At 39.3% G+C, this 17,052-nt stretch overlaps 1 protein-coding gene across 2 annotated transcripts in view; it reads left to right on the forward strand.

The window, feature by feature from the left end:
- The window catches only part of TEC (tec protein tyrosine kinase), a 49,970-nt gene that overhangs the window by 31,197 nt on the left and 1,721 nt on the right, over nucleotides 1-17,052 (forward strand). For both annotated transcript variants that reach the window (XM_035324268.1, XM_035324269.1), the window contains exons 3-17: nucleotides 2,262-2,363; nucleotides 3,386-3,467; nucleotides 5,011-5,139; nucleotides 6,664-6,704; nucleotides 6,932-7,113; nucleotides 8,027-8,092; nucleotides 9,202-9,256; nucleotides 9,423-9,502; nucleotides 10,251-10,384; nucleotides 12,297-12,371; nucleotides 13,165-13,336; nucleotides 13,480-13,696; nucleotides 14,250-14,314; nucleotides 15,092-15,210; nucleotides 15,557-15,714. In XM_035324268.1, coding sequence (XP_035180159.1) covers nucleotides 2,262-2,363; nucleotides 3,386-3,467; nucleotides 5,011-5,139; nucleotides 6,664-6,704; nucleotides 6,932-7,113; nucleotides 8,027-8,092; nucleotides 9,202-9,256; nucleotides 9,423-9,502; nucleotides 10,251-10,384; nucleotides 12,297-12,371; nucleotides 13,165-13,336; nucleotides 13,480-13,696; nucleotides 14,250-14,314; nucleotides 15,092-15,210; nucleotides 15,557-15,714 — 1,677 coding nt within the window. The remainder of the gene's footprint in view (nucleotides 1-2,261; nucleotides 2,364-3,385; nucleotides 3,468-5,010; nucleotides 5,140-6,663; nucleotides 6,705-6,931; nucleotides 7,114-8,026; nucleotides 8,093-9,201; nucleotides 9,257-9,422; nucleotides 9,503-10,250; nucleotides 10,385-12,296; nucleotides 12,372-13,164; nucleotides 13,337-13,479; nucleotides 13,697-14,249; nucleotides 14,315-15,091; nucleotides 15,211-15,556; nucleotides 15,715-17,052) is intronic.

Below are 17,052 nucleotides of genomic sequence, written 5' to 3' on the forward strand. Positions count from 1 at the left end.
TTTTATTTTATTTTATTTTATTTTATTTTATTTTATTTTATTTTATTCCAAAATGTTAGTTGATTATCTTCTTGGATTCCTGTTCTTCATCTTAGCACACATATGCTCCTTTGTAGCACTCACTGAATGCTGGAATTGGCATAAAAATCTGGGAGTCATGGAGGACAGGCTTAAAGTCATAAAGCCTGTTCCTCAAAGAAATGTCTGTGATTCCATCCCCCAGCCTCAGTTGACCACTAGATGGGATCCAAGCAACACGAGTACCCCACAGGATGCAGACAGCTGGGTAGATACATTACAGAAGTGGCAGGCTTTTCTTCTTTGTATGTCATTGTGCAGAGAAAAGATCTGGAGAGGTATCTTCAGTACAGTTTTGTGGAGTATTGAATTCTGTGCTTCACTTATAAATGAAAAAAGAAGAAAAAGAAAAGGTGGATCTTGTTTGGGTCTTTCATCCTGCATTTGCTAATATGTCAGCTCCGAGGCTGCTAGGCTGCCATGCAGTGAAAATGAGAGGAAGGAGCAATATTTGATGCTGTACCAAGTGGTTTTCAGTTGTTATTCAATATTTGGCATTTGCATTAACATGTTTTACTTCAGGCAGTCAAAGTTCAAGTAAGGGGATACTATAAGATAAGCAGAAAGCTTGAAACAAATTTTTGATCAGAAATCCAAGGTTGCACAGTCGGTGCAAATTATTTGTCAGCATAACATGGTAGCTTTGATAGCATGATAGCAGTGTTTGATTTTTTTTTTATTTATTATTGACTCATTAGAATGTCTAATTCATCTTTGTTGTTGTTGCAATTTTAGAAACCTATTTTTGGGAATTCTTTTTGCCTTTTTAATTTTGTGGTGTTACACAACAGTTACAGCTTTATCTGAACTCGGTTCCTGTCGTTCTTCCTGATGCTGACTGTGACGTGCCTGAATTTTTCATGCACATTTTATCTGCCTGCTTTCTTCATAACAATATACATAGGAGACAAAATACTAAAGGTGTTTTACATTTTGGTGAGGCTTCTCTGTTTTCCATGGGTGGTAACTGTTGTGCTGCTAGGGTGGTGGAATTGTGCTGGCTGTGCTTGAAGTTGCTCTGCTCTTCTGTTTATAAGACTCTTTTCAGCTGTGTATTATTGTGCCAGACTTCTGCTATTTGGCCTGAAATTTCTATCCTTAGGAGAGAGGAAGGGAGCTGCGTAGGGAGTAGAGTATCTCCAGTAATTCACTAATTACTAATTATTTCCACATTGCCTGAACAGTGCTCATCTTTCATAAGCTGCACGTTGGTCTGCACGTGTTGGATGTGCTTTGCAATTCAAAAATTCTGGGTTTATACTGCACCAGCCATGAGCTGCTGCCATTTTTGTTGTTCCAGATTCCAGTAGAAACTTCCTCCCTTATAAGAGACCTGGTTTTCCCAAAAGTGAGAAGTGTCCCTTACAGTGTCCATAGATTTACCAGCTTTTTACTCTGATTAAAAGGTGCATCATTCACGTGTTTCCCTTTGCCATGCAGTACAGCGTGCTGAAAATTTCTATGCTGTGCTTTCATTCTTAACCCTTTCTGCTTCAGTTAAATGAAAAGGGGATAAATCAACTTCTTCAGAAACCATAAAAAGGTCTGCATGTGTGTGGTCTTGACTGTTACAGCTTATTGCTTTTACATATAGACTGAAGCACAGTACAAGCTATCTCCAGCTACAAGCTGCTCTTTCACAGAGATTCCCTCTTGGGATAGTTGAACCACACTGTATTTCTGTGCATTTTAACTTGGGGCACCAGCTGGTCAGCACTCTGGCAACAGAACACAGAGCAGGCTAGATGATGCATTGGCACCTATTTCACTCACCAGTTTTAGTCATAACTTGAGATCAGCAAGCTGTTCTTTATCTGTAGTCAGGTTTTTTTTTTTTTTTTTTTTTTTTCCTGTAATGAAGTACTCTTCATTACAGACTATGGTTACAGCTGATTGGAAATTGTATTGAAAAAGGTGGTGCTTTTTACTAAGCAGTTACACTCTAGCCTGTGCACTTTCGCCAGCATAGGTCTTCATACCCTCTCTCATTTTTTTCAAATGAATTTTGCAGTTAAAGCAACACTGCTGTTGTAAGTGGAAAAGTAAGCAGTAAGTCTCTGCAGAGAAAGGTAAAAAAGAAAGATAAACAGATGAGTGCCTGTAGATGAATGCAATCATCAGTTGTATTTTATTTAATGGTGGGTTGTTTTGTTGTTGTTGTTTTTCTTTCTTTTTTCTTGTAGAAAAAGTACAGAAAAGGATCTGTGGATATTTCAAGGATTAAATGTGTAGAAGTTGTAAAAAATGATGGTATTATTCCCTGTCAAAATAAATACCCATTTCAGGTATGTTCCTTTGGTTTATATAAAATACAGTGCTCCGTTCAATAGCACCAGGCCATTTGGATGTAACTTGCTTGAAATTACTGAAAATTTTAAACACTGAGCCCATTCTCAGTTCTCTGGGTCTATGTTGGAGGGGACTCAGGGTCCGGGACTGAAAACTGTCCCCAAAAAGCTCTGTTCCACCTAAAGTCCCTGCTCACGAGAGCTTTGCCTAAAACACTTGGACTTTTTCTTTTCCCCACCCTCTCTGCCTTGGTGTTGACTGGAAACTGCTTAGTCCTCCAGAATAGGTTAGTTGGCAGCCTATTTTCCCTGTCTTTATATAAGCAGTGTGTTTGCAATTACCATTAATTTATATAGGAATAAGAAAATCAAGGTAAACCTTGTTGCTTTTTCTTCCATTGTGAACTGAATGGAAGTAAACACGGAAAACAAAGTACTTAGAAGGAAAAAGAAATGTTTAAATGTCAAGTTCTGCTTATGATGGAGGAAATTTTTGGTGTGAGTGTGGATTTCACTGATGGAAGCAGGGATCTGCCCCCTTTCTACCAGGGCAATACTTGTTTTCTGCCCATACAGGCAGTGAAGAAAAGGCAAGAATTGACCCAGAGTAGTACAGAATCACAAAGCATTATGAAAGGGCTGTGAACGAAGGATGCCTGATTATAAAATAGCCTTAACAGTTAAGAGATACTGTTTTTAGAAAACACACAGTGAAGAACGAGCAAAGCAAGCATGAAGCAAATATCTAAAGGAATAATAGGATAATATACCATTACAGAATCCTTCCTGTTCTACTGACAGCACCGTGTATAAATAGCAAACCCTAAAAAACTTCTCCTTGTTTCTGCAGTTTGTCTCATGCTCCTCATGTGGCTGAGGACACTCATTTTGCTAAATGTAACGTTTTTTTTCCCTTGTTCTGCTTACTCTTTTTGCTAAGGAATAAATAAAAGAGTATTACTTTGTGAATGGCTTTATTTAATTATTTATTTTAATATTTTATTTCTTTTCCCCTGCAGGTTGTATATGATGCTAATACACTTTATATTTTTGCACCAAGTCCACAAAGCCGGGATCAGTGGGTGAGGAATCTGAAAGAAGGTAATGGAAATCACTTACTTAATATCTGACACATTTAGATAACTTTACTAGAGCTGTGTGCTGGGTCTAGCGAGGTGGCGGTAACTCAGTGTTGTATTTTGGATTTGTGGCTACAAAAGTGCTGAAAACACGCCAGTGGTTTAGAGATTGCTGAGGGTGCTTGTGCAGCCTGGAGGCTTTGCCTTTTGCTCACGGTGCTCCCCCAGTGACTAGGCAGGGGTGGGCAAGGGGCTAGGAGGGGATACAGCTGGGGCAGGGGACTCGAGGGATATTCTGTGCCATATACAGTCATGCTCAGCAGTAAACACTGACGTAGGGGAAGGAGGGAGTAAGTGGGGGTTGGTTTCCAGGCTGGTCATTGCTCACAGGCTGGCTGGGCATTGGTCTTCTGGTGGGAGATGGTGTATTATTTCCTCTGCGTAACTTTTTTCTTTTCTTTCCTCTCTCTTTAAACTGTCACAGCCCACAAGTTTTCTCACTTTTCCTCTTTCTATTATTTTCCCCCTCGCCCCTGTGTGGGTTGGGTGCTTAGCTGCTGACAGGTGTCAACCCACCACAAGCTAGAAAAATAAAACGGTGCAACTTCTATTGCACGTATCAACTGACTTTTATTTTTATTGTGCCAGATCATCATTTGCATACACAGCATGTGAGAATGGATACTGGGCATATCAAGCACCCTGGCTGATTTCATTCAATTGGCTAGTCTAACTGCAACAAGAATTTGAATCCATGCTTTTGTACAACATGTAAATCATCAAAAAGCTTATCCGAGCTAGTTAGTGGCATCACTTGGAAGTTTTGTCTGAATGTAGCTAGCCAGTGTTATGGGCCTGGTGATGGTCTCGCACTGATGTAAAACGACAGGAGGCATCTCCCCCGAGATGTGATTCTGATTATTGATATCATACTGAGTAAAGATCATTTTTTCAAGAGCCTCTTAATGCTTTCTGCTGTCATCAAACATTCACATTAATTGCAGGTGCTCTTCAAAGTCATAAGACATAATTCCTGGGCTGGGCTGGGTCGGAAATGACTTCCGAAACTCAGCAGCCCCATAGGGTGGGGATGGGGAGCCTGCTAAACCAAACACGGGCGTTGTGCTGTGAAATAGTGATAAATGTCTGCTAACTTTTCCTCAAGAGCACTAATCACAGAGGAAATGGAGTCACTTGCAGTGGAAACAAAAAGAAAAGAGGCAGCCAGAGCCCACAGGGCCTTCACAGCCGCCTGGCTGCGTTGCAGGGTGCAGGTGGGCGTCAGGGTCTGCCTTCACGAAGGCACCAAACGCTGCCCTGCTGTGGTGGCTGCTTTGGGCAGGGAGTACAGCACACCCTTCTGGAATAAAGTCATGTATTACCCTAGAAATATCACCTGCCTTCACTGTATGACTTCTGTGTAAACTTGTAAGAAGGTCCTTAAGAGAAGCAGAGTTGTAGCAAGGACAGCAAGTAAAGATTACGATTCATGTCAAAGACACTGTAATATTGATTAAGAATGTCTTGCTTTTTTTTTTTTTTTTTTTTCTCTCTATTTCCTGTAGGAATAAAGAACAATAGCAATATAATGGTAAAATATCATCCTAAATTCTGGACAGAGGGAATTTATCAGTGCTGCAGACAGACAGAAAAATTAGCACCTGGCTGTGAAAGATACAATCTTTTTGAAAACAGTAAGTACATAACTTTTCATATGAAATTATGTTGGCATATTTTTCTGTGTTTTGTTGTTGCTGTTGTTATGTGATTCTGTCCTCACATTTGAATGCTGTAGGTATCAGGGAAATTTTATGGCGCACAGTTAATAGTAGATACTGTGTCTGGAGAAAACAAAAATATCTTTCATGTCCAAACATTTTGTAAAAAGTGTAAAAGCCAGTGAATTGTCCTTCCAAAAAGTGTTTGGAGACAGCTGAAAGGAATCATTGAGGTTGCTGAATTTATTTTCCACTTGGCCTGTATTTCCCATCTGAAACCTATTTGACCAACTGTTTACCTCAGACTGAGGTTAAAACCTCGTGGTGAAAGAGATTCATCTGATCTTTGCCAGCTCTCCAGTTTGAATAAATAACTTCTGTGTATCCATGTAAAGGAACAACAACCCTGCTGGAATCAGTGTTATTACACCAGTGTGAAAATGGTACGACAATGCAGCCGGGCTTAATGCATTTACAGACACGTGGCTCAGTTTTCCCAAAAGTCTGCGAATGTCCATACGCTGAACCTGGGTGAACCATGACTTCTGTATGCATATGGCTCCTCCAGCATGCAAACCACAGCCTGTACTTGTTCTGCAATGTATGCTGTAGCATGCAAAAATGTGGAAGTGTGACGCTCACTGCAGTATTGTCCTCTATGACAATACACTAATTATCTGTCCTTGATTAAAGGAAAACTCCTTAGTAATAAAAGTAATTGCAACAACGCTTACCTCCTAGTGAAATTAACAGTGCCTGTACAATTTCCTGCATTCGGTCCTTAAAAGGTGGGGAATTGTGTATTTCATTGCATTAAAAGAAGAAAAAAACAGTGGCTTGTGGTTGACCTTATTCTGCAAGATGATAATTCATCCTTTGAAGTAGAAAAAAGCAGCACAGGAGAAAAAAAATAATTTTGGACCTGAGAAGTAATTTTAAAAGTACTTTTTTTTAATACAACTTTACACAATTTTATACAAAAAATACCTTTATGCCCTATTTCGCAAAGAAAGAATCAGGGGAAGCATTGTATATTTTTTATAAGAATAGATATTAATAAGAGACTTTTAGATCATCATGGTGAGAAGAACACTGCTTCCTTTTTATATTCCATTTTTACTTTTATTCTTTTTTATTTTTTATTTTTTATTCTTCATTAAGGAGTGGGACATGGTTTTGAACTCCTGGAGTCTTTTGGAGGAACCCCAGGATGCATCCCTGCCCGTGGGCTGGCTTAGAGCTGTCTGTGTGGCATGCTGTGGTGCGACACAGATGTCACCAAATACTGCTGTGAATGTTGCCTGCTGGCCAATTTAGTATGTTGTCACAGAACACTTAATCAACCAATGTTTTCTCACTTGGAGCTGGTTTTGCTTCCTGACTTAATATGCTAACCTGAAGGCTAATTAAGATGTTAGAGCCTTATCTAAGTTTAAACCTTTTATCCAGTTTTTGAATTTGAAAGTAAACATGAATCTTTTTTCTGTGCTCTGTTTGTAGGTGTAGTGATGCTGCCTTCTCCAATGCCAGAAAAAAATACGGTAGGTGTCCATGTTGCTGATGAAGAGGGGGCTGAAAAGCAAACACCATCGGGGCTGCAGTGCTGTGGTCAGCCTAGCCACTGCAGCTCTCTCCTGGGGCAACCCAGACCTAGCCCAGCTTTTGCCTCTGGGATGCTCGGCTGTTTTGCAGTGGTGTAATAGTAGGGACTGGGTAGAGTGGAATCTTGGAGCAAAGTGGAACGATGATCATTTTGTATCATTTTCAGCGAAGGCCGCCACCGCCTGTTCCTCCAGCTGAGGAAAATGACAGTGAAGAGGAGGAGATAGTGGTGGCAATGTATGACTTCCAGCCTACCGAACATCATGATTTAAGATTGGACAAAGGTGAAGAATATACAGTAATTGAGAAGAATGACATCCACTGGTGGAAGGCGAGAGACAAATATGGGTAAGCATGAGTTTCTTATTTTTCAATATAATGTTAATAAGGCTGTTTTCAGGTTCTAGTAGTTTATATTGATTATATATCAACAAATAACTGTATTAGAACCCACTTATGACATAAATCCTGAAATCTCATCCATATCTTTGTTCCCACATAGAATCTAATCAAAAAAGTAGGGTTCTCAATAGATTGTAGAGTTTGAGTGCAAAGACTGTTGCAGAACTGAAAGCATTTACAATGACATTTCCTGTCAGGCAAAATCTAATTTGACTGGTCCAATACTCCTGTTTTCCTGGGGAATGGCTCATTAGGGAGCGACGTGATTAACATTCAGATCAGCAGGCTCTAACTTCCAGGCTTGAATGATCATTGTCTTGTTTTACAACTGTATCATTAGGGGTAATCTTTGAATGAGCTGAGAGAGTTGCACTGAGATGCCTTAGTGACTATGATGTTCTAACTTCACATTCCTTGTTTTACCATATGGTTTTCAGGATGGAAGTTACCAAACTTCAATATTTACCTGGTCAATGTTGCAAACTGTTAAGGGTAATTGTCAGTTATTAGGTACAGCAGGGCTGCTGTGGCAGTTTCCAAATGTAATTCCAGTGACCAACTGCAACCTCTGAGCACGGAAGTGATGGAGAAGCAAAGGGTCACTTGTTTTTCCCACTTCTGCTGGTTTTCTTAGACACTTCTGCTGACTGTGCAGATTTTTTAGCTGCAGTGAAAGCTAATGTGGAAATGTTGATGTGAAACATTAATTTCTGTATGACTAGTAAAGTGGGTGGCTCAGTAATAAATAAATGACTGCTAGTCATTACCAGCTTCTGGGAATTAGCAGAATGAAGCACTGTCTTCTAGACATGCAATTTTACAGCTTTTTATACAGTTTACATATTATATATTCTTTTAGACATGAAGGATATATCCCAAGCAACTATGTAACAGGAAAGAAGTCCAACAACCTGGATCAATATGAGTAAGTGAACATTTGAATTAAAATGTGGAAGACCGTAAAATAAAAGCTATACTTTAAGAATTACAACACATTTTTGAAGTTTTGAACACAACTGTTTATTACTGTAAACATTAAAGTAAACACATATCATAGCATTGATCTCAGAGATTAAACTTAAATATTTTAAATATGCATTTATTTGTTCTGATTCTCCTCAGTGATTTTTGTTGTCATGTATAAAGTAGAGTCAAGTCAGTGAGATGGCCATCAGGCACGCAGCTTTTCGGATATTATTATTAAAAGCAAAATAATAATAATAATAATAATAAAAGAATTAAAAACACTCTCAATTCTTTGATAGACAAAGAGAGATATTAAAGGAAATTTATCCACTTTAAATGTGTTCTTTGTCACTTTCTCACCTCTGAGGCTCTCATTAAAGCCCTGCACTTCTCTGGGCTGAGCCATGAAAGGGGCAGAAAGGGAAGAAAGGTACTGAGCTGCCTTATCTGGTCCAGCTACTTTGTGCTTTACCACCTTGGTGACATGGCTCAGGGTCACTGCACAGAGGATTGCTCCAGATCATCTGTGTGCAACCACTACAGCAGAAATCGATTAGAGGCTTCTGTGCCACTTCCCTGCTCTTCTACCATTGTGGCAGCATGGCTGAAAATAATGTACCACACCATTTGCTAGCTTTTGTCGTTGTTACTAATCACTGCAACTGGTAGAAACACCAGTGATTATTTGGCTGCTTCACCAAGCACAAGAATGTGGAGCAGCCACATTTACTTCACTATTTACCTGTTCTTTGGTAGGTCAGTCCTCTCTGGAAAATTATAACCATGTGATTGTGAAGTTACTGAATGAAATTCAATGAAAGCTGGCAGTCATCTCAGCAGGTGACTGGGACAGCTGCTTGAAGGCTGCCTTGAGGCTGCTGGTCTGCTCAGGCTGCCATGCAGAGTAATCACCACCATCAGCATGCCTCTATGTTTTAAAAGTGGTTTTGCTCAAAAATTAGTCCAATTTCCTGAAAATTATTGGTTTGTGTGAGATCTCACTGAATTTATTTCAAGGCATTTTTATGGGTAAACACTACTATATAATAGGTGCTGATTTTTTTGCAGGTGGTACAGCAGGAACCTGAACCGGAGCAAGGCAGAGCAGCTCCTCAGAAACGAGGTGAGTATGGCAGCCTTGCAGTACGATCCATGGTATTCACTTAAACTAGCCTCTCCTGTTTAAGCCAATGCTTAATTTTGGCACGTGCAAATCACAGAACAAGTAGGAAGGACATGCCGCTTAAAATTGTTTGTGGTATAAAGCTGTCAATGTGCTTGCATTTTAGGATAAAGAAGGTGGTTTTGTGGTGAGAGACTCAAGTCAGCCTGGCCTGTATACAGTTTCCCTTTATACAAAATTTGGAGGGTAAGTTTCTGCAGCTACCCTGCACACCCTGCCTTGTTTGAATTGATTTGCATGCATATTCAAACCCCTGGGCTGGAGGGGAGGCCAGGAGAGAGCTCAAAAAAGAAGCAAGGGCCACTATGTTAGAAAACACAGGTGACCAAAATCAGCTTCTCAACTCCATACTTAGGCCACATTGGCTTTAATCCAGTGAAAATCTGAACTGCCATTGAAAGAAAGAGGCTCTCCCATGCCATTCAGTCTTTTCCTTGGTGCCAACCTACGTACTCAAATGGGGAGCTGGGTTGTGGAACAAGCCAAGCTAAAAATTAACTCACATGGGTTAATCTTCAACTTGGTCGTAGTACTGAGGTGAGCATCCCAAGCAATGAGTGCTCTGAGTCTTTGGTATTCAAGATGTTTCTGAAACATGTAACATTGGGCACCCATGCTGGCTGAATTGGTGCCCACCTTGGGGCTGTGGTGATGTGCAAAGGGACCCCCAACCATTGTCTCCGCTCATGACAACAGTCTCAGCTTTCCTCTCCTGACATAGTACGAGTAGCGTAGGACCACCAAGCATGGTGTGAGGAGATACAGAGATTCAGCATTTGTGCAGATCTTCAGGTCTGAAAGTTGCTTAGTGTGTTCTGTATGTTGCCTCCTGTTTAAGAAAAACAACATTCTTTTTCTAGTCAATGCTCCTCTTACAAAGTTCACAACAAATGACACTGTATTATTATATTGTTTCTTTTTTTTTTTATTTCAGAGAAGGCTCATCAGGAATAAGACACTACCATATAAAAGAAACAGTGACATCACCGAAGCAGTACTACCTCGCAGAAAAACATCTCTTTAACTCCATTCCAGAAATAATTGAGTATCACAAACATAATGCAGCAGGTAGATGGATTACATTTTTTCCTCCCACAGTGGGTTGATTTGGAAAGGAGTGTGTGGTGTTTAGGGTTTGAGTGAAGGCTTTTAGGTTTTTATAGATCCTTCTTCCTTAGAAATCATGAGACTGCATTTTCACGTTTCTTCAATATAGGCAATCATTTGAAAGGTTTAATGTAAATATATATACATATTCACTTATGTATATATATTTATATATTATACATATATAACATATGTATTTTAAATATAATCTATGTATTTATACACACACACATGCAATTCCCATTATTAGTGCGGTCTCATGGATGGACACCAGCAACAAAGGTCAGCGTCTAGCTTTATGAGAACAGATGGTGTTTTCTTTCTATCAGTACTTTCTTTAACACTGTATACATTACTTATTCACCATTCCTATTTGCTTGCTGTACAGTGAGCTAGATCCTCTTTCCTGGCTGAGACACAAGCGCAGAACAAGCTGAGGTAAAGGTGTGGCAAAATTAGTTTTTGACAGTCTTTGACAGTTCAGTGCGCTCTGATCCACAGTGAAATAGGGAAAGAGAAGAATGGCTTTATTACAGAATCACAGAATAGTCTAGGTTGGAAGAGACCTCCAAGATCACTGAGTCCAACCTCTGACCTAACACTAACAAGTCCTACACTAAACCATATCCCTAAGCTCTACATCTAAATGTCTTTTAAAGACCTCCAGGGATGGTGACTCAACCACTTCCCTGGGCAGCCTATTCCAGTGACTAACAACCTGTTCAGTAAAGAAGTTCTTCCTAATATCCAACCTAAACCTCCCCTGGCGCAACTTTAGCCCATTCCCCCTTGTCCTGTCACCAGGCACGTGGGAGAATAGACCAGCCCCCACCTCGCTACAGCCTCCCTTCAGGTACCTGTAGAGTGCATTGTTTCAGGAAAAAACAACAACACATTAATTTAACTCCATGTCATGTCTCTAACAGTGGCCTATAACCCACAGCAGATGGGCAGGGATGGTGCTGCCGCAGAGTACCCTCTAGGTGCTTACCTGTGGGTCACCACGACTTAAAATGATATAAGCCCCGTACAGAAAACACATGAGGAGAACAGCAGTATTTTTTTCAGGTTGTGCCTGAAGATGTTTCTTTGTAAAGGTTGGACACTTAGATCTACAGCTGACAGCTGGTGCTGGTGTCTACCTGTTGTATGAAGGGGTGGGGAGAGTTTAGGAATCTCGCTGAAGGCACAGATACTAATGTAGTATGTTTTTTTCAAGTCCAGTCTGTGATTTTATTTCTCTCAGCTGTATTTTCCAGATGTTTATGTCAAATTCAGATGACCACGCATTTCCTGATGATATTCTGGAAAATGCTTTTCTGAAAACTGTGCTCCAGAATCTAAACCCACTTTTCATTTGTTATAATTGATTTTACTAATTATTTTTAATTGCTTCATTCATTTTTCCTTTTGATGCATCAGGTTCTGAGAAGATTTTAGCAGAATATTCAGCAAGCATGCAGCATTTCTTTTTTGCATATAAAACACCGTACAAAATAAATGTGAAAGTGAAACTCACATTAACTTTCTGTAAAACCTTTTAGACAGTCTTTCTGATCTTTATGAAAGGGGTGGTCTCTGGTCAGCCTTCATTGGTGCTTGCATAACAGTAAAGCACAAATATGTATATATATATCTATATCTGTTTCTCACCAGTAAAGATGATGCAACAAGTTAGATGCAGTGAGCTCTCTTGCGTACCTTGAAACTACTTTGAATAGTCAAAACAGTGCAATAGCAGAAAATATAGTCAAAACTGTATATAGGTTTATTGTTAGCCAGTGCTGCACTCTGCAGTGAACAAGCAGCTGAATTGCTGTTTGGCATTGTTTCAGAAATAAGCCGTATCTCTTGAATTAACTTTGAATTTCAGGTCTTGTTACGAGGCTGCGTTACCCAGTGACCCCAAAGAAGACAACGGCACCAACAACTGCAGGATTCAGCTATGGTAACTGTGTGTTATATTGATCTATACATACATTTTCTGATGATTTTATATGTATAAGCTGCCACAATATTTTCTAAATATTTTGAAAATACCTTATTTTGTACTGTGATACTAACTTACATGGGTCCAATATGTATATTTGAGATCCTTGCTGAGAGAATTGCCGTAGAAAGACATCAGAGCTGGTGGCAGGCATGTGGTGCCAAGGAACGCCATGAGTAGAAGCAGAACCTGCTGCTGATGCTCCAGGGCAATTCAGCATCTTCCTCTACTTTTTTGTGGACACCTTGGGCTCTTCCTGATTAAAGAGCTGTGCCTCCTTCATAAGCCTTCAGACTTCTTGCTCAGCCTTGGCCCTTTGATCTCTGCAGAAGTGTTGCTTTTTTTCTTTTATTTAACATTTTGAGTGGTCCATTTTTAAGAATGGCACATCAGGGGACCCGGTCAGCCTCTATGCATTGACAGAACTTTATATGATGACAGCTTGTTGAATCAAGTCTGATGACATCAGTATATATTTATTAACTTCAGGATTTTTTTTTCCTTCTATGTTGGTCAGCAGCTGGTTAAAAACTGTGTCTAGATAAAATTTTTCCATTTTTTTTGGTGAGATGCAGACCTGCTACATTTTCAAGTTGATAAATTAGGAAGTTTTCTCCCTAAAATCCCTAATTTGCTAGTAATCTAGGGATTATCTTCCTCCTCCCTATCACCTCCCAGTTCAACATGTTTGCTAATATAACAGTAAGGGGCTCTCACTTTTTTTTTTTTTCTTTTTTTTTTTCTTTTTCAGAGAAATGGGAAATTAATCCATCGGAGCTGACTTTCATGAGAGAACTGGGGAGCGGTCTATTTGGAGTAGTACGCCTCGGGAAATGGAGGGCGCAGTACAAAGTGGCCATCAAAGCAATTCGGGAAGGTGCAATGTATGAAGAGGACTTCATTGAAGAAGCCAAAGTGATGATGTGAGTTGCTGCGTGGTGGCCACTGATGGCATGTATTAATTCTAGATGAAACACTTCAGGCGTGTGGCATTTTGGAGTTTTGTGGGGTAGAGAGCTAGCACAGGGTGGAGGAAGTAATAATTACACGATTTCAATCTTTTCAGGAAACTAACACATCCTAAATTAGTTCAGCTGTATGGTGTGTGCACACAGCAGAGACCTATTTACATCGTGACAGAGTTCATGGAGCATGGATGCCTTCTGAATTACCTGAGACAAAAACGTGGAGTTTTGAGTAAAGACATCCTGCTCACAATGTGCCAAGATGTATGTGAAGGAATGGAGTACCTGGAGAGAAACAGCTTTATCCACAGAGACCTGGTAACATCCCATTATGCAGTATACTCTTCCTTAAAATTTTTATTTCTGGCTTTATCTATTCCTTTTTGAAACAGCCTGCTTGTAAATAACAGCTTTTATTCTCACAAAAGGTTGTAAGTAGTTTAAGTTGGCTCTTCAGGTTCTAACCAAATATCTAAAGCTGCAATGTACCACAAAAGCTGAGAGGTTTCTTTCTCCTGAGAAAAGGGAATAAAATTGCTCTGAAATGTTTATAAAAAGTTGATAGCTGTTTGCACTGAAATGACAGTGTATCTTTATTCTGTATTGGTGCCATTTTTACTGCTCATGAATCCCTTGAGATTGTAATTTTTCTTTGTGATTTTTTTTTACAAAATGGTTTAGCTGTCAAAACAACCCTATCAGGAGCAAATGCATGTGTACCTTTTATTCTGGACCATAATGAGAATGCACCACTGAGCTTGGTGAATCAGGGAACTTGCTAAGCAATGAGGGCAAGGTCCTCATTTTATTGTTGTAGTTCATCTGAGATAGACTGCAAGTTTTAATCCAAATCTAACTATTCCCTTTGCAGGCTGCCAGGAACTGCTTGGTGAATGATTCAGGAGTGGTCAAAGTGTCTGATTTTGGAATGACAAGGTATAGTTGCGGTGATTTTGGAGAATTCACCTAGCCCTTATTCTTGTCTGAAAGAGAAAACATATCGAGCAGTTACAGGAAAAAAATGATCCATTTTGACCTCTCTAAGGAACATCCTTTGCTTCATTTCTCCAGTGCTTTTAAAGATTATTTGTTCTGTAGTGATGTGTCTCTTTCCTTTATCTTTTCAACTGTGGAAAAGCAAAACTGTATTCTCTACAGAATCAAGTGTGCCCTTATCCTGTGAGGCCTGTCTCTGAAAAAACGCTGTGGTCTGACTGTTTAAAAGAAACAAACAAACAAACAAACAAACACCAACACCAAACAACCAACCAAACAAAAAAAAAAACACCAACCAACCCAACCCAAAAAACCTTAATACAAAACAGGATTTGGCCATACTTGTCTTGGCTGTTGCCGCCATTCTGTGCTACTCAGCTTGCGTGTCTCTTGATACCTGAATTCAGACTTACCAGTGAGAAATAGAGCAAGAAATGGACGATTTTGCATCATTTTTCTGGTAACACAGAAAAATTTGAGTTGCATGTGGCCTAGACTTTTGTTGTATAGCTAATAATCTCAAGACGCCAAGGTAAATACAAAATCAAACTGTGCCTTGACTGAAACCTTAGTGCTGGTCTGAAGCTGTTTTTATCATGTGTTACCAAGTCATGGCCATTAGGTGGCAATATGAGCTTCTGAAATTCAACTCCAAATCTAAATTATGATTTGTAGGCTTGGCGGCCAACAGAAAGATTTAATGCTTTTCTTTTTTAGGTATGTCCTTGATGATCAATACACAAGCTCCTCGGGGGCTAAATTTCCTGTGAAGTGGTGCCCCCCAGAAGTTTTTAATTATAGTCGATTCAGCAGCAAGTCAGATGTCTGGTCATTCGGTAAGATGTTCGTCATTGAAACAAAGCACCATTTTCACATTTTGTCAATAGTAGTTAAGCTCCAGTTATCTGGAAGAATTCAGACATCTATGAAGAAGTTCAGAGAAACTGCTTACCATGGTTTTATGCTTGCATAAAGTTCCACAGAGGTTATTAGTGCTGTTATTTATTAAAATCCATGCTACTAGAATAAACTTTTTTCATTAATGACACAGGTGAACACTGCTTATAGAATATGGATCTTAAGCTATTTTTTTTTCAGAAAGACTGAGCCGAGAGCTTAAAATAAACATTCATTTTAAGAACTTATTTGCTTATTTTCTTAATGTTTATTTTCATTTTTTAGGTGTTTTAATGTGGGAAGTGTTTACGGAAGGAAAAATGCCCTTTGAAAAAAGCTCTAACTATGAAGTGGTAACTCTGGTTAGCCAAGGACATCGTTTGTATCGACCCAAACTGGCCTGTAAGCAGGTGTATGAAGTCATGATGATGTGCTGGCAGGAGGTATGCATTTTTTGGTGTGGGGGGATGTTTTTTCCTTTGAATTAAAAAAAAGGGGGGGGATCAGTCCAGCAACAGCAATTAATCTGTATTGCGGCATTCTGACTGTAACCAGGTCATCAAGGCCTGAGATCCCAGAAGTCTTACTCATGTGTCTTTCTTTCCTGAGCAGTACTTGTATGGAGATAATAGCTGTTGGCTGGTAGAACAAAAAAGAGCAGGGTTTTTTTCCTGTACAGGTGGTACAAGAGATGCATAAAGAGGAATATAGGGAAAAGAAGGTGCCCCTTGATCTACTGCTGATGGTGTATTAAAGACAGGGTACAAGAGATGAGATGTAGACCAGACCTGAATGTTGGTAGACAGATGATGGAAAACTTGTACATTTGCTGTATCAACAGAGCCAGCTGAGTGAGGTGGAGAGAATTGCCCTGTACTCAGGTCAGTGGGAGAATGAGTTTAGTTCAGACACTAATACATGCCTTAGGCGAGAAGAAAGGAGGGAAAAGTGGGTATATAAGAGTCGTCAAATATAATTTTGATACAACTGAGATGAAAACTAAATTAAACACTTTAAGCACCAACTAACTTAATATAAAGCAGATTTTAAAGTATTAATGTAGATAGTGTATGAAAGATTAGATGGGTTTAATTAATTGCCTCTAATTTTGAGAGAGCAATCAGGGAAACAAAGAATGGAAAGAGCTAAATGATTGATTTCTACTTAGTCTTTGCCACAGGGGGTACCAGGGAAAGACTGCTCTTTTCCAGTAATAAAGATGACATACTGTCCAACACGTGTCTTGAAGGAGAAGGTGCTGGAACAAAAAGTAATTAGTCGTGAAACTGACTGGTGGATTTCTAAAACATACAAAGCAGTTGGTTTATAAAAAAAATACATTAAAAACAACAGTGCCCTGGAGGGCTGCAAAATAATAAATCCAGAATGGCTTGTCACGGGAGCTAGGAAATTGTAGACCATTAAATTTTGTTTGTACTTGGTAACTTGCTTGAAGTGATCATTAAAATGGACTAAGAAGTAAGTAACAGTAAGTTACTTCTTAACACTCTCTGCATATCAATATGTGTTTATAGAATTTGTATGACCATCATTGAATTGATTAAAAACTTACTGATTTCATGAGGGGTTATTAACAGCAAAATCTAAGCAATCATACTGTTGGAAAGAGAGAATCTTTGTGAATCACAAACAGGACACAAATAATGGCAATGTGTAGACAGTCTTCGTCAAAAAATATGATTAACTGTAGGTACCTTCATCTTTGCTTAATAAATTTAATAATGATTTGAAAAATGTGTGAATACTGAGTCTTCAAAATT

The sequence above is a fragment of the Oxyura jamaicensis genome, chromosome 4, assembly GCF_011077185.1.
Source record: "Oxyura jamaicensis isolate SHBP4307 breed ruddy duck chromosome 4, BPBGC_Ojam_1.0, whole genome shotgun sequence".
Classification (NCBI taxonomy): Eukaryota; Metazoa; Chordata; class Aves; order Anseriformes; family Anatidae; genus Oxyura; species Oxyura jamaicensis.